The sequence below is a fragment of the Podarcis vaucheri genome (assembly GCF_965113315.1).
Source record: "Podarcis vaucheri genome assembly, chromosome: 3".
NCBI classification, from domain to species: Eukaryota; Metazoa; Chordata; class Lepidosauria; order Squamata; family Lacertidae; genus Podarcis; species Podarcis vaucheri.
Genome location: NC_138761.1, coordinates 5012066 through 5036419, shown reverse-complemented (window position 1 = coordinate 5036419; position 24354 = coordinate 5012066). Strand labels below are relative to the sequence as shown.

Below are 24354 nucleotides of genomic sequence, written 5' to 3'. Positions count from 1 at the left end.
GGCTGGGGAAGCCCAGACAGATGGGCGGGGTACAAATAATAATAATATTATTATTTCTGAGAAGGTGGTTCCTTTGTTCCCTTGCGCTACGTGCCCCTGGAGGGTCCCTTCCGAAATGAAGACGGAAAGGAAAGAGACTAGGCGGAAGGAGCAACCTGCCACCCTTTCGTGTCCTGCGGGGAATTATGAAGAGGCATGAAAACCACAAAGGGAAGTTTTGGGAAAGCTGGCCTCTCTCCTTCCCGTCTCTCCCCGCCCAAATTCCGCAATCTTAAATTCTGCAATCTTAAATTCCGCAAGTGGAAACCTGAAAATCTGCAAGCAGGACGGCAGTATGAAAATCAGAGCAAAGGGGCACACGTCCGCTGTTTACGCAGGCAGAGATTAGGAATGTCTCTGCAGTTTTCCCATGGGATTTTGGCGCTATTTATCAGTTTAGCAAGGCCAAGCTCACGGGCAACCAGAGACGTTATCCTAGCTAGTGATGACTGCTGGGCCCAAATGCTTGACTCTTCGGGGCTCTTGGCGAGGGTCTTAGAAAAAAAAAGCGATTCTGCAAGACCTCTGAATTTGTACAATCGAAGACCCCGTCCATAATCTCAGTGGCAGAGACTGGTGCGCTTATCTGCACAAGCACACATACATTTCACATCTGGCCAAATATTTCAGGGGTTTTTTTTATTAAAAAAAAAGACAAGGAAGGAAGGAAGGAAGAAGTGTGCAAACAAGGCATTTTTAGAACTCTGCAGAGAGTGGAGGCTGTGCATTCCTGGAAGTGATCTAACACTCTCTCTTTTTTTAATTTCAGCCGCAGAAGACGGATATAGAAGCTTGTTTGTGGAAAGGGTGTTGACGTGCGTATGAATAAAATACATGCTTATGTGTTCCTCTCTTTCCCCCCCTCTCTCTGCGGGAACGTTTTGCCTTCTCTTTCAGTGCCCCAAGGATGGATGTTTTATCCATGTGTCGCTCAGAGCTCAAGACGCACATCGACACTGGCATCTGAGTACACTCGCAAATCAAAATAAAACATTACACTTCAACCCGTTCTCAGGAAGAAAATGGGGCGGGGGCAAATAATACGGGAAGAAATGTATTTTGGGGGGATAGTGACACTGAGCAGCTCTGAAAAATTATTTCTGCAGCTTTTGGGCAAAATACAAGTCAAGGTGGCATTAAGATTTGTAATGCTTATAACTGAATCAAGAAAGAAGGGGAGGATGTTATTTCCTTATTTATTTTATTTGGATCATAATCCCATCCCAGCAGACAGGTTCAGTGGGAGGTAGGAACGCATGAGTTGTGTTTTTATTGTATATATTCAAGCATTAAGTCCTCACTGAGGCCAGGAAGCTGTGGGTAGTGGAGAGCCAGTGTGGTGTAGAGGTTAAGAGCGGTAGTCTCGTAATCTGGGGAACCGGGTTCGATTCCCCGCTCCTCCACATGCAGCTGCTGGGTGACCTTGAGCCAGTCACACTTCTCTGAAGTCTCTCAGCCCCACTCACCTCACAGAGTGTTTGTTGTGGGGCAGGAAGGGAAAGGAGAATGTTAGCCGCTTTGAGACTCCTTCGGGTAATGATAAAGCGGGATATCAAATCCAAACTCTTCTTCTTCTTCTTCTGTATGACTGAGGCAAGTTCTCAGCCCTCAGCCTAATTTAACTCGAATGCCTTGATGTGGGGGGGGGGGAGAAAACTTAACTAATGCTACACACTGTGTGCTTAGTTCTTTGGACACAGCAAATAATAATAATAATAATAATAATAATAATAATAATAATAATAATAATTTTATTTATACCCCGCACTTCCCGCCTCAAAAACCGGGCTCAGGTCGGCTAACAACAAATTTAAAACACTTAATTGTAAATTAAGTGGGGGGAAAGGGTAGGACAAGACAAAATTTAAACCAATCCATGGGGAACACCAGTTTCTTTCCTTTATTGAAACTACCTCTGCAAGTCTCCCTGCTCTAAATGCTTCTGGCACTGCCTCCGCACTTTCTGATTCATGCCAGTTCTGTGTTTCTTTGTGTACATAGTGAAATGCCAATTGCTTATAACTCAAGTACTGTTCTTGGGGGACAGAAGACAGGTAGGTGTGGAGGACTCCCTGGTCCTGAATGGGGTAATTGTGCCCCTGAAGGACCAGGTGCGCAGCCTGGGAGTCATTTTGGTCTCACAGCTGTCCATGGAGGCGCAGGTCAAATCTGTGTCCAGGGCAGCTGTTTATCAGCTCCATCTGGTGCGCAGGCTGAGACCCTACCTGCCTGCAGACTGTCTCTCCAGAGTGGTGCATGCTCTGGTTATCTCCCGCTTGGACTATTGCAATACACTCTACGTGGGGCTACCTTTGAAGGTGACCCAGAAACTACAACTAATCCAGAATGCGGCAGCTAGACTGGGGACTGGGAGCGGCCGCTGAGACCATATAACACCGGTCTTGAAAGACCTACACTGGCTCCCAGTACGTTTCCAAGCACAATTCAAAGTGTTGGTGCTGACCTTGAAAGCCCTAAACAGTATACCTGAAGGAGCGTCTCCACCCCCATCGTTCAGCCCGGACACTGAGGTCCAGCTCCGAGGGCCTTCTGGCGGTTCCCTCATTGTGAGAAGTGAGGTTACAGGGAACCAGGCAGAGGGCCTTCTCGGTAGTGGCACCCACCCTGTGGAACACCCTCCCAACAGATGTCAAGGAAATAAAGAACTATCTGACTTTTAGAAGACATCTGAAGGCAGCCTTGCTTAGGAAAGTTTTAAATGTTTGATGTTTTATCAGTTTTTAAAATTTATTATTAATATTCTGTTGGAGGTTGTCCAGAGTGGCTGGGAAAACCCAGCCAGATGGGCAGGGTATAAATAATTTAATAATAATAATAATAATAATAATAATAATAATAATAATAATAATAATAATTTTGCCCAAGCTGCCCTCCAGCTGCTTTGCACTACAGTTCCCATCAGCCCCAGGCAGCACAACAGAAAGGGTTCTGTGGCCAATGGGAGTGCAGCTAGGCTGGCTGGGGCTGATGGGAACTGTAGTCCAAATTGTGTAGTCTGGAGTGCCAGGCTAGGAAAGCTGATCTAAAGACAATCATATCCATGGCTTTATTTAAAAAACACAAAAATAACCTTAAAGAGGAGACGAAGGAGCTTCTGCTTTTTCTAAGGAAGTAATTTGCGGGGGCGTTTTTCACATCTGAGAAAGCAGTGAATGCACATAGGTGCTGGAACATGCACGTGATGTGAGATTAAAATGTTCTGGCCTTTAACGTCCCTGTAACTAAGCATGGCGAGATTCAATGCACTGTATTGACTGGGTTCTTTTTATCTGCACAATGACATTCTTTTCACTCAAAAAATACAGACGAAAAATTAAAATCGTCGCCTTCATATTTGTAAAGAGCCTCAGAGGAAACCTGAAGCACTACCTAGTTATTCTTTCATTTCTGTGTCATTCCTCCTCCCAAACAGCAGCCCAGGGCAGCGCACAACTATATCAGAAAAACCATTTTAAAAATGATCCACAATGACAATAAGAAAACTAAAAACATAGCTGGAAAGTGGGACATCCATGGGATCATTTTGCTACTTTTTGATCGCCCTTCATACAAGATCCCCAGGTGAGTTGGGGCGTGGAAAATCTGAACAGAATGTCGGATATAACACACCCAAGAAAGCATTTTTTAACTGCAGAGAAAGCTTTTTTTAAGGAAAAAGAAGGTGCAAAAGCTCAGATTTTCACCTCCCTCAGCGAAGAAAGAATTTAGAAGAAAAACTATTCCCCCCGCCAGCAGTATATTCTTTTGCGTTACTTCTTAAAACTTTTGAGTAACTTTTTCAACTAAAAATGACCACAGTGAAATATGGCGCCTTCATTATATGCCTTTAGCCGCCAGGCAAGAACGTTCGTCTGCAACCAGGCACTGGGCTGATTAACATCCTATTCCGCTTTTAAATGTTTTTAGGGCTGGGGGACGGTATTTGTTCTCGTTTTTGCTTTGTTCTTGTTTTTATTATGCTTTTTGTGTTTTTCCACCTTGTATTTTTATGTTGTGGACTGCCCTGAGAACTATGGGTGAATGGCGGTATAGAAATTTAATATCACCATCATCATCCAAGGCGTGAGAGCCTCCATCTTGGTGCCTCTGGTGGGACTCTCCTAAAAAAGGCACCCAGAAGCCTTAAGTTAAAGGACCCCCATAGCAGAAAGCTCAGCTGGTTACAGCATGCTGCTGATAATGTCAAGGTTGCAGGTCCTGTCTGGGACAGCTGCAAATTCCTGCCTCTGGCAAGATGATCTTCAAGGTCCCTTTCCAACCCTACAATTGGTGGCCAGTTTATCCAGCAGTGGGAAGGGTGCTACTGGGCAACCTGGAAATATGACCATTGGCTTGCCTAGTTCAGGTGCGGACTCTCAGTCGTCCCCTATGCAAGAGTTTGCCTTGATGATCTTTCCTGGTAAGAACAAGGGAAAGCGACAAAGCGACTGATGGTGCAAAGGAAATCAAAAGGTCCGCCTCCTTTATTTTTCTTCTTGATCATCCTTAGGAAGCTGCCTTAATACATGTGGGGGACTCCCTGGTCCTGAATGGGGTAACTGTGCCCCTGAAGGACCAGGTGCGCAGCCTGGGAGTCATTTTGGACTCACAGCTGTCCATGGAGGCGCAGGTCAATTCTGTGTCCAGGGCAGCTGTTTACCAGCTCCATCTGGTACGCAGGCTGATACCCTACCTGCCCGCAGACTGTCTTGCAAGAGTGTGCATGCTCTGGTTATCTCATGCTTGGACTACTGCAATGCGCTCTACATGGGGCTACCTTTGAAGGTGACCCGGAAACTGCAACTAAACCAGAATGCGGCAGCTAGACTGGTGACTGGGAGCGGCCGCCAATACCATATAATACCAGTCCTGAAAGACCTACATTGGCTCCCAGTACATTTCCAAGCACAATTCAAAGTGTTGGCGCTGACCTTTAAAGCCCTAAACAGTATACCTGAAGGAGCGTCTCCACCCCCATCGTTCTGCCCGGACACTGAGGTCCAGCTCCAAGGGCCTTCTGGCGGTTCCCTCACTGTGAGAAGCCAAGTTACAGGGAACCAGGTAGAGGGCCTTCTCAGTAGTGGTACCCACCTTGTGGAACACCCTCCCACCAGATGCCAAAGATAAAAACAACTACCAGACTTTTAGAAGACATCTGAAGGCAGCCCTGTTTAGGGAAGCTTTTAATGTTTAATAGACTATTGTATTTTAATATTTTGTTGGAAGCTGCCCAGAGTGGGGTATAAATAACAAATTATTATTATTATTATTATTATTATTATTATTATTATTATTATGGCAAGGCCCTGGGCAGCTTGCAGTAAGCTCAGTGAGGAATTATCAACTTAAATACATGCGCGGCGAAGCAATCCAGTGGCCTCTTTACCAAAGCTGACCACAGTTCCAAATGCACACAGCCACAGTCACAGACTGAAGGCCCAGGGTCACTGAATCATGAAGTTATAGCTTTACAGACCACCTAATTCCACAGCTGGAGAAAAGCCTTGCATAAAAGTGGACCCTGCGAAAAGCTCCGCCAGGACAGACTCCCGAGTAAGAGGGAACTGGCGATGCTCTGCATTTGCCTGGTGAGAGAAGTGGGCCATTGCGGGAGCCTCGTGCGCTCAGAAACCCAAAGTCTTTCCTCAGCACAGGGCAGAGGAAGATGGAAGGGATTGCAATTATGCATGGGGGCAGAGGAGCAGCTGATTCCTGACCCCTCTACGCTTTCGGGAATGTGTGCGGAGAAGAGGAGGTTAAGGGGTGATATGATAGCCATGTTCAAATATATAAAAGGATGTCACATAGAGGAGGGAGAAAGGTTGTTTTCTGCTGCTCCAGAGAAGCGGACACGGAGCAATGGATCCAAACTACAAGAAAGAAGGTTCCACCTAAACCTTAGGAAGAACTTCCTGACAGTAAGAGCTGTTTGACAGTGGAATTTGCTGCCAAGGAGTGTGGTGGAGTCTCCTACTTTGGAGGTTTTTAAGCAGAGGCTTGACAACCATATGTCAGGAGTGCTCTGATGGTGTTTCCTGCTTGGCAGGGGGTTGGACTCGATGGCCCTTGTGGTCTCTTCCAACTCTATGAGTCTATGATTCTATAAGGGCAACCGAGACCGACCAAGGGTGAGGACACCAAGCCTGATGAAGTGTGGCTGGAAGGCATCGGGGATGTTTAGCCCGGAGGAGAGTGAGAGGAGAAATGATGGGCGTCTTCAAATCTCCAAAGGCCCATGGAAGAGGTAACAAGCTGCTTTCCCCCTGCTCCGGAGGGAGGACGCGAACCAGTGGCTTCAAGAAAGGAGATTCCGACAAAACATTAGGAAGAACTTTCTGTCGGTAAGAGCTGTTTAACGGTGCAACGGTCTCCCTCGGGAGATTGTGGACTCTCCATCCTTGGAGGGTTTCAAGCAGAGGTTGGCTGGCCATCTGTCAGGGATGCTTTCCTGCATTTTAAGGGGGTTGGACTAGATAGCCCTTGGGGTCCCTTCCACCTCTACAATTCTATGATTCTTTAGCCATGGACTGAATAGCCTTTGGTCACCCCGCAGAACATCGTGAGAGGGTGGACTGGGAGGGGTTCCCTTATTGCGCATCGAGCTTTCACACTACTAAGTCGCGATCAATGCATTCATTCCTGGGAGAGAGGAGCATGCGTGTATCTCTTTGCATTCCTTGCACTGGGAGGGGGAAAGGGGAGGGAGAAACAACTTTGTATATTTTTGTGCTATAAGCAGGGCTGTGTGTTCCACACCTAATGTGGCATTCAAAAGCCTAGGCGCTCAGAAACGCACCTTGAGAATTATGCAAATACGTGGATCTCGACCTGGATTGCATCCTGGCGGATTTTGTTCCCAGGTTTTGTGCTGTCAGAGGAATTTGTAATTCGTTGGCAAGGAGCAGAGGGGTGGAGGGAGGCGGATGAGAAGCCAGGGCTATGCAGCCAATGGAATTAGAGGGCAGGGGGATGGCTGCCTGGCGATGGAAAACAAGAGAGCGGCCGCCACTCTGTCAAATCAAACGGGCGACACCTGTCCTTCCCTCCATGGGCTGTTCAGAGAAAAAACAACAACCCAAAACGTGACCATGCGCACAACCCTCTGGTTTCCGAAACTTTATTGATTGCCGTTTCCAGGCTTCTCCCTCCCACTGACTAGGAACGACAAGCACTGGAAGTATTTGTTGCCTTTCTTCCTCTTTGTTTTTTTAAATAAATAAAAAAATAACAATAACACAAGGATGGATTTCGTAGGATACACACAGCTCTGGTTACAAGGGCACACAGGAGCAAACAAGACCACAGGGTTACGATGCGTGGCGGTGCAGAATTTGGGAGTCTCAAATCATGCCCTTGTATTTATTTATTTTTTTGCAAACGGAGCGTTAACTTGCTTGTTTTGAGCAGATCCTCCTGTCTTCTTCTAACTTCTCTGCTTCTCTGCCTCCCTCTGAACATCGGCCCTCCTCCTCCCCATTGCGTACTTGCCAAGTGTCCTGTTGTGTGACAATAAATCCATGTGGGTGAAGGCTGGTCCGGCGAAGGGCTTTCCCCGCCTTTCCCCCGTTGTGCGACAGAGCACAAAAAGCTGGGAGGGTTAATCCGGGAAGCGGAGGAGGGAGGCCAGGACCACCACCCCCCAAAGCCACCTTCCCACCCCCACCCCAAATGAGGATCGGCAGCCACTGGTGGGAGAGACGTGCCGCCCAGGGTTGGGAGCCACCTGTCTCGCCTCGGATACTTACCTGCTCCGAATAGTCATTGCCGTCTATGTCATCACTGTTGGAGTGGCCTCCGGGACTTTGAACATCTATGCCATGACTCTCCAGGATTGCTGCTTCTTCGAAAAAAGCAAATGGATCCCTAAATTATCTGCTGCAAGGGTTACCGGCAAGGATGAAGATGAAGAATGGGGACCCTCCCCCCCACACAAACGGGGCACGCTGTTTCTTGTAAGAACCACAAATAGACAACCAGAGCTGTGTGTACCCCACGCTAAAAAAAAATCACAAATAGTTAAAAGTTCATGCAACCGAGATGACCCAGATTCAGCAAAACAAGAAACTGGGCAAGCGTGCCTGGTTTGCAGGTTTGTCCTGCACATCTGCGTAGTGTTTCATTCTGCATTTTTAAATTTTATTTTGCTATTGCGCAAAATTACTACTGATAATCTTATTCAGCCACTTCTCCGATTCCTGAGATTTCGGCAAGCGCAATCTTTTCAGTCATAAGGGCTAGTGACTCGCCTTTCAAATGAGAGCAGCAGTTCTCAGGAAGCCAAATAATGCGTCCACTTTCACACTTTTTTTCTACATGGTTGTGGAAGTGCAATGGACACACACACAAAATCCCTACCTAACAGGCTTCAAACCTAAAAGGCCCTTTCGTCAAGAAGGGTGGAAAACTAGACTTGACTGCTAAAAAGCAACATTCATATATTCCCTCTCTCCCTCCCTCTCTTTCCTTATGCCTGCGAATGTTCCCGCATTTATTTATTACTACTGTGGCTTGATGGTTCTTACGATACAGGCACACCATGGGAGGGGTCCCATTTTCATCTTCATTTCAATACAGTCATATCTCTGGTTGAAGCAACTTTGGGTTAAGCATTTTCAGGTTGCGCTCTGCGGCGACCCGGAAGTAATGCGTTACTTCCGGGTTTCACCACTCGCGCATGGGCAGACGCTCAAAATGACGTCACGCGCATGCGCAGAAGCGGTAAATCACAACCTGCGCCCACGCAGACGCGGGTTGCATTCGCTTCAGGATGCGAACGGGGCTCCAGAACGGATCCCGTCCGCATCTAGAGGTACCACTGTACAGTGCAAGCCCCTCTTAATGCGTGTTGTTAGGCTGTTCAGGAAGGGCGGGTTAATGGGGTTGAAGAACACCAATTTCCCCAAAAACGCAGAAGCAGTTCTGAGCTGGGGTCTTTGCTCAGATAATGGGCACCTTGCCATCTTAAAAAAAACCAAAACAAAACAACTAAGAAGGCTCAAACACTTCTGCCTTTCCTAACAGAGGTGGCTCTCCAACTCCCCCTTCGTTGCAGAAAAGGAAGACTTCCATGTGGCTTTCTATTTACTTCCTTCCTTAGGAGAAAGCTTGTATAGCCCGGTAGCAGATCACCTGGTCTTATAAGGCAGCTCCTTCCTTTCCTCCCTCCCTCCCTCCTCCGCCACGAAGAGGACCAAAAGTCCAGAGAGATTTCTACATCTGGGGGGGCCTACTGAGACCATGCACTGCAGGGGGTTGGATCCTGCAGCTGCACCGAGGACTGGGGTTGGGCTGGATGTCCTCTGGAGTTCCCTCAAACCCTTTATGACCAAGCCAAGGCCCCAGGATATATTCACAGAGGAAAAGCTTGCATTACAGGAGGGAAACTTTGTACAGCGAGGAAAAAAAGAATATTCTATGGAATTCATTCATTCTGGAGCAATCTCAAGCAAATGCAAACTGATTTCTGGAATTAGCTGCACAGACACAGTCGGTACAGCCCTTGTTCACTGGCTTACCGTGAACGAATGAGCCAATGAGAAGGAATGAGATGTGACTGAGCTCTCCAGAGCGGGGGTTGGGGCTGCTTCACTCCTCTTCCCTGAGCACGTTGCTTCTGTGCCACATGAAACCATGGTTTGGAGCAGCACTTCGCATCTGCGCCACATGAAACCATGGTTTGGAGAAGAGCTAAACTATGAACCCGGGTCTGGACAGCACATTAAGGCAAACCTGAGCTCGGTGAAGTGCGTCAGCAAAACCACCTGCACATTTGTCCTGTCACGCTAAGCCATGGTTTGGCTTAGAGTTACTGAGCCAGCATGCATTTTACATGAATGGCCGTTGTGCTTAAGAGCTACTCTTTTGAGCACGTCGTTTTTCAAAAGGTGTTGTTTTTCTCCTCCGCGGTGCCTGAAGCGTTTCAAACCCTCGGGTGGTGCGAGATAAAATTCTGGTGGCGGTGAAGGGTGCATAAAATACCCAGAATGCCAACTGAATGGCGTGGAGGGGCATTTAAAGGCATTACGTTTTCCCACAGTCACTTGCCTGATCCTTGGGAAGAGTAGAAAGCCCTTCACCGCTTAGGTCCAAGCAACCTGGAGGACTGTATTCCCTCATACGAACCTCCACCCCCATCGTTCTGCCCGGACACTGAGGTCCAGCGCCGAGGGCCTTCTGGCGGTTCCCTCATTGCGAGAAGCGAAGCTACAGGGAACCAGGCAGAGGGCCTTTTCGGTGGTGGCGCCCGCCCTGTGGAATGCCCTCCCATCGGATGTCAAGGTGATGGAAAACTACCTGACATTCAGAAAACATCTTAAGGCGGCCCTATTCAGGGAAGCTTTTAATGTATGATATTTTAATGTTTTTTTGGTTTCTGTGGAAGCCGCCCAGAGTGGCTGGGGAAACCCAGCCAGATGGGCGGGGTACAAATAATAAATTATTATTATTATTATTATTCCTGGGCTCTGAGATCTTTATAGGAGTCCCTTCTCTATTCTCTCAGTCCCGCCACCAACTCTGGCTCGCTTGTTATGGATGAGGGAGAGGGCCTTATCGGTGCTCCCAAAGGACTATGGAACTCCCTGCCTAGAGAAGTTAGACCTCCTCCTTCCAGGGGCAGGTGAAGACCTTCCGATCCTGACAGGCTTTTGAAAACTAACTGCTTTTAATGAAAAATGGGTTGCTTTTATTGTAATTATCTGTACGTTTGTTTGCTTTTTAATATTTATATTTTTACTAAAAGTAAACAGTGAGGGAGTAGTGTGAAAGAAAAGCAAAAAGCGAAATGTTGAAACAATAGAGTATATGGGTATATAACTAATACCATTATTCCAATAAAATTATTCACATTATACCTTTCACAAATGGATTCCAAATATCATTAAATTTATCCATACGCAACCTGCACCTATTCTGTATGTTTCAATATATATTTATATGTAGTTTATATAAAGAGTTTATATAAAGATAATATAATATATACATTTATATCGTTTATATACAGTTTATATGGTTTTAATTCTATCAACCTTTAATTGTTTTTATTAATGATTTTCCCCCATACGTTTTTAACCATTCTTATTTTATCTGTAAGCTACCTTGAGTCCCCGTCAGGGAGAAAAGTGGGAAATAAACAAATATTTGGACTCAGAGGCCTGCCAGGCATCGCGAGTGAACCAACAGCTCACTGTTTCACATACCTAAGTTCAAGTTCAAGGTATAATTATATATTAGTACATAAAGCCATTAGAAACTGGGATCAGCTTACCTAGGAGATCACCTTCCCCCACATGGATCCACTTGAACACATAAAATTGGTGGAACTGGCATTGCTATAAGGAGCCACAAGAATGCCCATTCTGCATTTGTCAAGGACTTGATTGTTTAGTGTGGCAGCGCCTACACTTCGGAACTCCCTGGCACTTGAGATCAGGCCGGCAAGGCCTTCGCTGAGCTCTTTTCGGCCCCTGCTAAAAACGTTCCTGTTTAGACAACCCTGTCCAGGTATCTAGAACGCTGGTGCGAGTTCTAAGTTGCTTTTAAGGTCTGCTGTCATTAGATGAACTCTTTGAAAGTTGTAAACTATTGCTGTTCATTTTTGTTATTGTTTTGCCTGTTTTTGCAAACCGCTTTGAGGGCTTTTTTTAAAAAAAACAATCCACAGTTGTACAATTTTTAATGAACTTAATAATAATAAATACCTAACGCTCCCTCACTCCTCCGGGTTGCAGGTGAAGGAATCTCGACTGCCACTACGGATGTTTTCAAAGGAGGAAGAGCAAGGTGAAGTTTTCCCGGAGCACATAATTTGAGAGCTCTCAAGCCTTTAGGTCTCCAAACACCAACCGCTTTGGCGACATCTGAACTTCAGCCTATATAATATCTCCATGGGGCAGGGGGAATGGGCCATCGGTTTTGACCAAGCCCCCTAGATTCCACGTTCAAAATGTCCTCATGAGCCTTCCACATTCCCCTTAAAGAAAGCCAAATCAAATCCCATTTCTAAACGGCCCGGACACTGAAGTCCAGCGCCAAGGGCCTTCTGGCAGTTCCCTCACTGCGAGAAGCCAAGTTACAGGGAACCAGGCAGAGGGCCTTCTCGGTGGTGGTGCCTGCCCTGTGGAACGCCCTCCCACCAGATGTCAAAGAGAACAACAACTACCAGACTTTTAGAAGACATCTGAAGGCAGCCCTGTTTAGGCAAGCTTTTAATGTTTGATGCATTACGGTATTTTAATATTTTGTTGGAAGCTGCCCAGTGGTTGGGGAGCCCAGCCAGATGGGCAGGGGTATAAATAATAAATTATAAATTATTATTATTACTCATGGGCAGTTGCTTAAGGCGCTTGTGATACATTACCAATGTTTGCTCTCCTCTTGATTTCCTTCCTTCGGTTGGCGAACCAGTTGTACACTTTGAGAGAAGTGACTCGCTCCAAGTCGGACAGTTTCTTCCCTGCATTAAAAAACACCCCCCCCCCCAACAAGCTGAGTCAACGTATATTTCGCACGGGGTACCGAGGATTTTTTTGGGGGGGTGTTAACCACACGCAGACACACAAACCCCTCTTTCCCTACCTGGTTTCTGAATCACCGCGTTACAGGCATTTGCAATTTCTTCCCTCTTGGCCTCATCGGGATACTGATTCTCATTGAAGTAGCTGCGGAAAAAAGGAAAGGGCCGTTTGCTTTTAGGACTCCCACAACCCCTTCTCCCCCAACCCTGGAAACAAAACAGAGGCTTCTGAGAAACTGTTGTTGTGGGGGAAAAGGAAATTGCCACCCTCGAGCTTGCCAGATATCAATTTGCTCCGGAAGCTATCCCTGCTAGTGCAATTTTCTCTGCCCTTTCTCTCTACCCCCCCCCCCCCCGGCAAAATAAAAATTATTAATTTTTTCCAAATATCTTAAACACAATACAGCTTAACAATATTATCCTCCTTTCAATCTATATCTTATCTGAATTAACTTCCCTCCACTCCTCTTATGGCTTCTCTACATTGCTCTTACTTAAGCGTGATTACTACATATACATTCTATCAATGTCTATAATTCCTTAATAATTTTTTGTATTGTACTTTAGACATACATTCCTTATTATATCACAGCATTACATCTTGTGGTCTAACCAAATGTTTACAATAAAGGTTATGAGTTTTATTTCAGGCCTGTGAGTGTCTTTATTTATGTACAGTTTTCTCGAAGTATACCATGAATTTGGACCATTCTTTTTGGAATTTCTCATCGTTCCTGCTGTCGGATTCTTCCAGTTAGCCTTGCTATTTCTGCATACTCCAATACTTTCTGTTGCCGTTCTTCTCTGCCCTTTCTCTAAATCCATGTGAAGCTTTTCTCCACAAACTTCACCTTTCACTTCCCTCGCAGAAACTGTACTGTTTCTCAGCGTTCTATTGGTGCCACCAAGATATCCCACCCAGCGAGACATCACACCGATTCCATGAACTGCAGGAAGGGAGGGAGGGACACTCAGGCCACAGGTGGGTAGCAGGTAAGGTAAAGGTAAAGGGACCCCTGACCATTAGGTCCAGTCGTGGCCGTCTCTGGGGTTGCGGTGCTCATCTCATTTTATTGGCCAAGGGAGCTGGCGTACAGCTTCCGGGTCATGTGGCCAGCATGACTAAGCCGCTTCTGGCAAACCAGAGCAGCGCACGGAAACACCATTTATCTTCCTGCCAGAGCGGTACCTATTTATCTACTTGCACTTTGACGTGCTTTCGAACTGCTAGGTTGGCAGGAGCAGGGACCGAGCAATGGGAGCTCACCCCGTCGCGTGGATTCGAACCGCCAACCTTCTGATCGGCAAGCCCTGGGCTCTGTGGTTTAATCCACAGCACCACACGCATACCTGGGTAGCAGGTAAGAGTCCCCCAATTCCAATCCTTTTTTCCATGGCTGTGTGTTGTTGTTGTTGTTTAGTCGTTTAGTCGTGTCCGACTCTTCATGACTCCATGGACCAGAGCACGCCAGGCACTCCTGTCTTCCACTGCCTCCTGCAGTTTGGTCAAACTCATGCGGTAGCTTCGAGAACACTGTCCCACCATCTTGTCCTCTGTCGTCCCCTTCTCCTTGTGCCCTCCATCTTTCCCAACATCAGGGTCTTTGCCAGGGAGTCTTCTCTTCTCATGAGGTGGCCAAAGTCTTGGAGCCTCAGCTTCAGGATCTGTCCTTCCAGTGAGCACTCAGGGCTGATTTCCTTCAGAATGGAGAGGTTTGCTCTTCTTGCAGTCCATGGGACTCTCAAGAGTCTCCTCCAGCACCATCATTCAAAAGCATCCATTCTTCGGCGATCAGCCTTCTTTATGGTCCAGCTCTCACTTCCATACATCACGACTGGGAAAACCATAGCTTTGACTATATGGCCGCTAGGAAGCACTAAGTTTGGAGCAGAGGCAAGGAGGTGGGTAGGAAACGAAGGAGGAAGCAACTGATCACAAAGGCTCAGGGATAAGCGTTTTCCCCAGACGCAACTGTGCTTTCTAGACAATAGGCGCCCATCAGCATGCCAGTGGCTGATCAGGGAGGTAATCAAATGATCTCTTTTGTACTGGACGACAGTAAAGGATTAAAAGGGAAAGGGGGCAGGATCCATGGGCAGATACAGGGAAAGGCAGAAAAATCCTTGAGGTTTCATTTCCACGATGCCCAGGAATATTGCTGCCTCTGACAAATCTGTGCTACCAGGGAGAATGCCGGGAATAAATGCATTTCAGGCTGTGGCCTGGGAGCAAGCAATCTTTTGCTTCCGGGCGGTGCTGCTTCCAAAGACAGCTCTGTTTGTCTCAGATAAACTGCGTTCAGGGTGAGGCTTCTTCATTGATCCTAGGTGCAAAGAATTCCCCGTGGAACCTGTATGTTTCTATTTCGAACGGCTCAACCAAAATAAATAAATGTGAGGTTCAAACCAGTCATGTTTCTAGTCCTCAAAGATGTGGAGGCACTCTCAGTCACAGGCTGGCGGTGCTTCCTAGTGTCTCGTTGTTGTTGTTGTTTAGTCGTTTAGTCGTGTCTGACTCTTCGTGACCCCCTGGACCAGAGCACGCCAGGCCCTCCTGTCTTCCACTGCCTCCCACAGTCTGGTCAAACTCATGCTGGTAGCTTCGAGAACACTGTCCCACCATGTCGTCCTCCGTCGTCCCCTTCTCCTTGTGCCCTCCATCTTTCCCAACATCAGGGTCTTTTCCAGGGAGTCTTCTCTTCTCATGAGGTGGCCAAAGTATTGGAGCTTCAGCTTCAGGATCTGTCCTTCCAGTGAGCACTCAGGGCTGATTTCCTTCAGAATGGAGAGGTTTGATCTTCCTGCAGTCCACGGGACTCTCAAGAGTCTCCTCCAGCACCATAATTCAAAAGCATTAATTCTTCGGCGATCAGCCTTCTTGATGGTCCAGCTCTCACTTCCATACATCACGACTGGGAAAACCAGAGCTTTAACTATACGGACATTTTTTGGCAAGGTGATGTCTCTCTTTTTAAGATGCTGTCTAGGTTTGTCATTGCTTTTCTCCCAAGGAGCAGGCGTCTTTTAATTCCATGACTGTTGTCACCATCTGCAGTGATCATGGAGCCCCAGAAAGTAAAATCTCTCACTGCCTCCATTTCTTCCCCACTAGTATCTCTACTGGCACTTATTTTCTGCAATGCCATTTTTCTGAGCACCACAACCTCTAGTCGCTCCTGCTTATCTAATGCCAGCAGCATGCGATGGAAGACTGCTCCGTTTCAGGGTATTTGCCTGACAGCCATGTGCTTTTCCCAGGATACTCCATTCCATGTCCACTTGTCCATTCCATACCCACTTAGCAAACTCAGCCCATGGGCCCCACTTTGCAGCTTGAGAATCAGAGGTGGGTCTCATGTTTGGAGACTCCCCGGTCTGAGCCATGGCTGGGCTTAACGTGGCGCATTAACTAGGCCAGTGTCTCTCAGCCTGGTCTACCTCGCAGGGCTATTGTGGGGACAGAAGGGGTAGAGGACAAGAACCTCAGAGGCCACCTCGAGTTCCTCAAGGAGAAAGATGGGCTAGAAATAAGAAAACGAAATAATAAAAAACCTTTCGGACCACAGCTACCAGCCCCAGCCTGACAGCCGCTGTACTCCAAAACATTTAGAGAGTGCCAGGTTGGTCTAGGTGATCCAATATGGAAGAGATTTGGGGCAGGAGAGAGAGAGAGAGAGAGAGAGAGAGAGAGAGAGAGACAACCCTCTTCTGTAAGGATTACCGAGAAACAGATGCAAATCACTTTGGAGCAATATTAATACAACACTTTCATTTCTCATTTCCCTAATGTTACTCTTGTGAACCGCCTTGCGATCTTTTGATGAAGGGAGGCATATAAATCTAATAAATTAAAATAAACACTCGCCCATAGCTTCTGGGGTGGAGCAGGCCGTAAAAGATAAAGGGACCCCTGACCATTAGGTCTGGTCGTGACCAATTCTGGGGTTGCGGCACTCATCTTGCTTTACTGGCCGAGGGAGCCGCATACAGCTTCCGGGTCATGGGGCCAGCATGACTAAGCCGCTTCTGGCGAACCAGAGCAGCGCACGGAAACGCCGTTTACCTTCCCGCCAGAGTGGTACCTATTTATCTACTTGCACTTTGATGTGCTTTCGAACTGCTAGGTTGGCAGGAGCTGGGACTGAGCAACGGGAGCTCAAGCCGTTGTGGGGATTCGAACCGCCAACCTTCTGATTGGCAAGTCCTAGGCTCTGTGGTTTAACCCACAGCACCACCCACGTCCCTGGGTGGCAGGTAAGAGTCCCCAAATTCCAATCCTTTTTTCCATGGCTGCTGTTGTTGTTGTTTAGTCATTTAGTCGTGTCCGACTCTTCGTGGCCCCATGGACCGGAGAACACCAGGCACTCCCATCTTCCACTGCCTCCCGCAGTTTGGTCAAACTCATGCTGGTAGCTTCAAGAACACTGTCCCGCCATCTCGTCCTCTGTCATCCCCTTCTCCTTGTGTCCTCCATCTTTCCCAACATCAGGGTCTTTTCCAGGGAGTCTTCTGTGGTTTAACCAACAGCGCCACCCGCGTCCCTTCTGGGGTGGATCAGGCCGTAAATTTTCACAAATAATCAAGGAGGCTTCCTGCCTGAACCTCCATTTACGCCCAAAAAGACCTCCTGGCTCTCCTCGCAAGCAGAGAGCAGGCCACTCTCAGGAGACCAGGGCAAGGCTAGCCTATTATATTTGGGGGAGTTTGGGCAACAAACAAGGTTATGTTCATGCAGATGGGGTAGAAGACTGCACAGCCACGAGAGAGATCTCACAACGCAGTTTATCTAGACCACACCCACCCTGCAGCTACGAGTGCAGACATCCGCTCGCTGCTTCTCTTTAACCTTCAGCTCGTAAATATTCCGAGAGAAGTTTTTAAGAAGTGGGGAAGGGAGGGGACGGAGGAGAGACGCGAGAGATTCTGGATCTCCAACACAAAAGCCACACCCCGGCAGCCTGTAATGTGCACTGGGAGGAATTCCAAAGCAGCAGCAGCGAAAGAAAAGAGAATTGAATTACAAGCGGGCTGCAGATCCCTCACCATGCAATACTTATGCAGAGCGGGCGAAGGAACAGGACGCCCAGAGATGTAGTGATCAGCTACGGAACAGGCTGCCCAACGTGACCAGGCAGTCTTTGTTGCCGCCTGCCGTTCCCAGCTCCATCCTCTCCACTGGATCCAGTGGATCCCAGCCTTGCAAAATCAGCCAGGGTGGGGGAACAGGAGGGCTGAGGGCCAAACATGACCCACCGAGACCCAATCTGTGGGCCTCAGGACTTTTCCACACCAGCCATGCCTCCTCGGCAACTACTGCCTTGAGTGTGCTAGACTGGCAGGAATCTGCCCTTAAACTGTGATGATGGAGGGTAATGTGTTTTCTTTCGGGGGGGGCAGTGTTAGAAGCCTCTGGCTTTTGTAGGGTTGGAATGTAGTGATGCAACTAATAACAATTCTATTATTTATTCCCAGCTCATCTAGCTGGGTTGCCCCAGCCACTCTAGGCAGCTTCCAACACGTACAAAACAATAACAAAACTTCAAATATTAAAAATGTCCCTATATGGGGCTGCCTTCAGATGCCTTCTAAAAGTCAGATAGTTGTTTATTTCCTTGACATCTGATGGGAGGGCGTTCCGTAGGGCGGGAGCCACCACCAAGAAGGCCCTCTGCCTGGTTCCCTGTAACTTGGCTTCTCACAGCAAGGGAACCGCCAGAAGGCCCTCAGAGCTGGACCTCAGTGTCCGGGCTGAACGATGTGGGTGCAGATGCTCCTTCAGGTATACTGGACCAAGGCCGTTTAGGGCTTTCAAGGTCAGCACCAACACTTTGAATCGTGCTCGGAAATGTAGTGGGAGCCAGTGAAGATCCTTTAGGATATATGGTCCCGGCAGCCACTCCCAGTCACAAGTTTGGCAGCCGTGTTCTGAATTCATTGTAGTTTCTGAATCACCTTCAAAGGCAGAGTCCCATGTTGTCCACTGGAGAAATCGCAGGCACCCCACCTATTGCTGTGCCCACTTTTCGCTCCTATGCCTGCCCACCATGGGCACAATCGCCTGGAAAAGGTTACTCAAGAAGGAATTTACTTCATTTATTAAACCAATACCCTGCCCTTTCTCCCAAAGGGGCGCAGGGCGTCAAACAACAAGCGGTAAGAACACCTTTCGAAAGACTCGGAACGCAATTCCAATATACAGATCCAAATGGGATGAAGATCTCTGCTTAAGAAGCTTGCTGGGAGAGGAAGATCTTCAGCAGGTGTCAAAAGAACAGCACAGGTGGTGCCTGTCTGGTATGCAACAGGGAGGGAATCCCAAAGGGTCGGTGCCACCACGCTCAAGGCCCTGCTGATGACGGGATCTGCAGGACGCCCTCACCTACACAATGACAGGCATTGCCTTGCGAGAGAAAGTTTTGAGAATGAACCCCTGGTCTGGAAAAGGTGCCTGAACTGGGAGAGGCCTGCCCCCACAAAATACACACCCCTGTCTGAAGGCTACTGACCAACAACGGTACACAACTAGGAAGCAGCTCCTGCAGATCAAGTTGATGGACTATGCTGAAATGGCTAAAACGACCGGAAGAATCAGGAACCAAGAAGACCAACATTTCAATAAGGAATAGGGGGGAAATTATAATTTGTCTTAAAAACCATTGTAAACTGGTAGGATTGGAATAACACTTGCGGTTTAATGGTGAATTTTGGACACAGTGGAGAGGTAAAAGTTTCAGATGATCATAAAAGATGCAGGAGGAAATGATTAACAATAGGACCCACAAAAGGGAGCAGGTAAATCCAAGAGATTGTTTGGAATCTTGGTTTTATGTTGTATGTTGGATATGTGATTATAAAATTTTAATCTGAAAAACCAAATAAATAAATGGAAATTTAAAAAAGGAAGCCGCTCCAGCAGCAAATAATGGTGCCCAAAACTCTGCCCCAAAATCTCCTTGGGCAACAAGACCACGATCTGTGTATCATCTCAACATCCTCCAGTAAGATCTACAACCTTCCGTGGTTTCCTTTGGGAACCGCTGGTGTAGATAACACAGTCGTACCTTGGAAGCTGAAAGGAATCCGTTCCGGTAGTCCGTTTGACTTCCAAAACGCTTGAAAACCAAATTGCGGCTTCTGATTGGCTGCAGGAAGCTCCTGAAGCCAATCAGAAGCCGCGGAAGCCCCGTCGGACGTTCAGGTTCCAAAAGGACGTTTGCAAACCGGAACAATCACTTTTGCGGCGTTCAGGAGCCAAAACCTCTGAGTTCCAGGAAGTTCGGGATCCAAGGTACGACTGTATTGGGAACAGGCAGAAATGCTCCCCCCCCTTTTTTTATTAGCACAATTGACACTTGCGACAAACCCAGTCCACCCAGAGCTTTGGGGTTCCTTACCTTTCCATGACGGCCAAGCACTCCTTCCGCCAGGTGAACCGACTTCCCCGCCGTAAGCGGAAGGTGCCAGAGGTAGCTGTGACGGGGGGAGGAGTCTGCCTCCATTCAGGTTCTTCTACCGGGATCGGGGCCGGCCTCATGCTTAACGTCGCCCCTGGAAAAAAGCAAAGCGGGACACGAAAGTGTTTCCCGGCGGAACTGGAAAGCCCCGCTCGGCTCCCCGCTCAACACCAAAGGAACGCAGTGGCCCACTTAGTCCAGAATCCTATTCTCACAAAGGCCAACCGGATGCCTTTTGGGAAAACTGCAAGCAGGATTCAAACGCATGAGCAGCTCTTCCTCTCTGGTGGCTTCCAGCACCTGGGATTCAGTGCATAGCTTCCTCTGAGCATCAAGGCAGAGAACAGCCATCACGACTAGCAGCCATTAAGACTGACCTTCCATAAATTTGCTTTTCTCTAAAACTGCCCTGATGAAACACAGGAGCCTGTCTAAAAGTACAGCACACCTGCTTTTTCATCTTTTTTAAAAAAAGCCTCTTTTGCTCAGGTGAAAAGGCACGCAGGTACAGTGGACGCTCGGGTTGCGAACATGATCCATGCAGGAGGCACGTTTGCAACCCGCAGAGCCATGCCTGTGCATGCATGCGCAGGTTGCGATTTGGCACTTCTGTGTCGCCCAGAGTGGCTGGGGAAACTCAGCCTCATGGGCGGGGTAAAAATAATAAATTATTAAATTATTATTATTATTCTGTGCATGTGCAAAGTGTGATTCAGTGCTTCTGCGCATGCGCCGAAACCCAGAAGTAACCCGTTCCGGTAACTTCTGGGTTCGGCGCGGTGCGCAACCCAAAAACACGCAACCTGAAACGTCTGTAACCCGAGGTATGACTGTATAACCAAACTCCTATAACTTAAAACCTCATTTCCTCCATATCTACTTTGCACATAATTCATATACTGTATCCCTCCCTCTCTTGCACAAAGAGTAGCCCAAGGATTGCCCACCGCTGTGACAGTTCTGCCTTCTCCACACTGCTGCCCATAATCAGATCCCCGCAGTCCCTCAATCTAGAGCACAGATGTGCTTTATTATTAATAATCATCACAATCATTCATTGCTTTCGAGCTGCTGAAATGCTCGTGAACACGCCAAAACTCCTCTGCAGCTAAGCCGGAGGTCTAAGTTCAGAGAAGGCCGTAATTCTTCCACCCAACAGCAGTGCAGGTTTAAACCAACCCCCCCAAAAAAGTTCCTTTTTCTTTTGCCAAGCTTCTTATTTTGCTGGGGTGGGTGGGATCAGAACGGCAAAGCCACACGCCGCAGGAAACATGATTTTCATGTGCAAGTTCCAAGTCAGAGCAGGGGGCCAATGATCCGACCCAACATACCACAGGAACCTAGAAAGTTGCCTTGCACAGAGTCGGTCCCGGGGGCTGGGTATTCCCTGCACTGACTGGCAGCAGCTGTCCAGGATTTCGGGGGGGGGGGTCTTTTGCAGCCTTACCTGGAGTAACTGGGGATTGAAACCGCTGACTTGCATCCCTTCCCTTAAACCAGGGTTCCCCAAACTTTTAAAGTCATCTAGGCCAGACTTGGGTCTCTCTCCAGCCGTTTTGGGACTACAATTCCCATCATCCTCCCTGACCACTGGGTCTTGCTAGCTTGGGATGATGGGAGATGGAGTCCAAAAAACAATGGAAACCCCAAGTCTGGGAAACCGTGCTAAACAAACACGCTCGGACTTCTATTGAGTCAGTACAATCGACGTCAAAGCAGAGGGCGGGGCCTGGAAACGGATTTTTGTGCCAATTTAGCACCCAGATGCAAAACAATTCTGTAAGAGGAGCATTACAGAAGAAGAAGAAGAAGAAGAAGAAGAAGAAGAAGAAGAAGAAGAAGAAGGGGAGGAGGAGGAGTTTGGATTTGATATCCCGCTTTATCACTACCCAAAGGAGTCTCAAAGCGGCTAACATTCTCCTTTCCCTTCCTCCCCCACAACAAACACCCTGTGAGGTGAGTGGGGCTGAGAGACTTCAGAGAAGTGTGACTGGCCCAAGGTCACCCAGCAGCTGCATGTGGAGGAGCGGGGAAGCGAACCCGGTTCCTCAGATTACGAGACTACCGCTCTTAACCACTACACCACAGAGATCCTCCTTAGTTAAAAAGAGGACCAAAAGAAAAACCCTATATGTTCCCAACTACCTTTGAAGGTGACCCGGAAACTACAACTAATCCAGAATGTGGCAGCTAGACTGGTGACTGGGGGCGGCCACCGAGACCACATAACACCTTGAAAGACCTACATTGGCTTTCAGTACGTTTCCGAGCACAATTCAAAGTGTTGGTGCTGACCTTGAAAGCCCTAAACGGCCTCGGTCCTGTATACCTGAAGGAGCGTCTCCACCCCCATTGTTCAGCCCGGACACTGAGGTCCAGCGCCGAGGGCCTTCTGGAGGTTTCCTCCCCGCAAGAAGTGAGGTTACAGAGAACCAAGCAGAACGCCCTCCCACCAGATGCCAAAGAGAACAACTACCAGACTTTTAGAAAACATCTGAAGGCAGAAATGTTTAGGGAAGATTTTAATGACTGATGTTTTAATGTATTTTTAACCTTTTGTTGCAAAATGTGCCTGGCACCTGCCTAATTTCTAGCACTGATTCAGCAGCTGGGGTGCAGTCTTAGCTCATTGGCAAAGAATCTGTTTTGCATACAGGAGACCCCAGGTTATATCCCCAGACGCTCCAGGTAAGGCAAAGATATACTCACTTCCCACAACCCTAGAGGTAGGTGCTGCTAGCCAGTGTCAACAGTACTATGCCAGATGAGACCCCAAAAACTGTAGTATAAACACCGACAACTGGGAAACACTGGCCTGCGAGCGCTCCAGTTGGAGAACAGCCTTTACCAAAGGTGTCATGGGCTTTGAAGACATTTGAACTCAGGACGTAAGGGAGAAACGTGCTAAGAGGAAGGCACGCTTGACAAATTGACACCGTGATAACTCCCACCCAGAAACCAATGTCCCCACTGTGGAAGGACGTGTGGATCCAGAATTGGCCTCCACAGTCACTTACGGACTCACTGGTAAAACCGTGTTCATGGAAATCTTACTCGGCTACAAGGGATCGCCAAAGAAGGAAGAAAGAGGAGGAGGAGGAGGTTTTTTAAAAACCTTTTTGTAAAGGCAACACTAGAAATTTCACAGCTGAGTCCTCAACTCTTTATTACTGTGCTTTGCTTCCTTTAAGGTGGGCTTTGTCTAAAACTTGAGATTTAGGTTTTCAAACCCTTTTTGAAAATTCAGTATTAGAAACTGTACCTTTGAGTCCTCAATCCTTTATTGCTGTGCTTTGCTTCACCTAGGTCGAGCTAGGATTACAATACTTCAGAATTTTTGGGAGTTCTACCCCCTTTTTTGAATTTTGGTCATTTAAGGTTTATGATTTTTCTATTTCCTTCTGAGGAAACTGAATAGTTCAGCAAAACGTGGTGTGTAGCCGGCATCCCATTAAGGCTTTGTTCAATTTTAGGTTTTTCTAATTTTTTCCTTAAACTTTTTGATTTTTATTATTTAGTTTATTTTCATAAGATAATATTTCTGGTCAATTACTTCTCGTTTCAGGGATTTTCACGGTATTTCATTTGTTTTGTGCAACTACTTGGGTTAAAGCAGAAGCTGGGAGCAAATTCAGGAAGGACATTCTGGCATTTGTGCTAAAAAACAACAAGAATATCCCCAAAACGGACCCAGGCGGTTGATGCCTCGCATCTCCAAGCCGAGCCTGAGTCTGTGACAACCAAGGGAAGAAGAGATGGGGAGCTCAGCCAAGGGAACTCATTCATCCTCTCCCACTTGGCCGGCTACCTGCTGGCCCTGCCAGACTGATCCGGTCCGCCCTAATGAATCAGTGCCACTGGTGTCAAAGCGTGGGCGCTCCGAGGTGGGTCGGCCAATGCGGCAAAGCTCCGCCCCGGTTCCCAAACGTGCTTTGCTTGGAACACTGGTGGGCGAGCCGCAGGGCGCTTGCGGGAAGAAGCACCAGCCAGCTTGGCGGAGGAGAGCCCTGCTGGATCATGGCCCTTCTAGTCCAGAACCCTGCTCTCGCGGCGGCCAAACAAGATGCTTATGGGAAGCCGTGTGCAACAGCAGCACTCTCTCCCATCCTGTGGTTTCCGGAAGCTGGCGTCTGGAGGCACACAACCTCCAGCAACAGAGGAAGAGAACAGCTGTTGTGATTAGAAGCCCTGACCAGACTTATCCTCCTTGAATTACCGTGTTTTTCGCTCCATAAGACGCACCTGACCACAAGATGCACATAGTTTTTAGAGGAGGACAACATGAAAAAAAAATATTCTGAACGAAACAGTAGATGTATGATTTTTGTGGTTCATGCTGTGGCCACA

General features: G+C 47.7%; 1 protein-coding gene across 8 annotated transcripts in view; it reads right to left on the bottom strand.

The window, feature by feature from the left end:
- The window catches only part of HMBOX1 (homeobox containing 1), a 126748-nt gene that overhangs the window by 3527 nt on the left and 98867 nt on the right, over positions 1–24354 (bottom strand). For 2 of the 8 annotated variants that reach the window (XM_082217767.1, XM_082217766.1), the window contains exons 6-10: positions 19948–20101; positions 12616–12698; positions 12398–12493; positions 7785–7879; positions 7434–7535 (exon numbers count right to left, since the gene is read on the bottom strand). In XM_082217767.1, the coding sequence (XP_082073893.1) occupies positions 7434–7535; positions 7785–7879; positions 12398–12493; positions 12616–12698; positions 19948–20101 (530 nt within the window). Of the gene's footprint in view, positions 1–7384; positions 7536–7784; positions 7880–12397; positions 12494–12615; positions 12699–19947; positions 20102–24354 lie in introns of those variants that run through there. The other 6 variants (XM_082217768.1, XM_082217769.1, XM_082217773.1 and 3 more) reach the window with 6 other exon arrangements.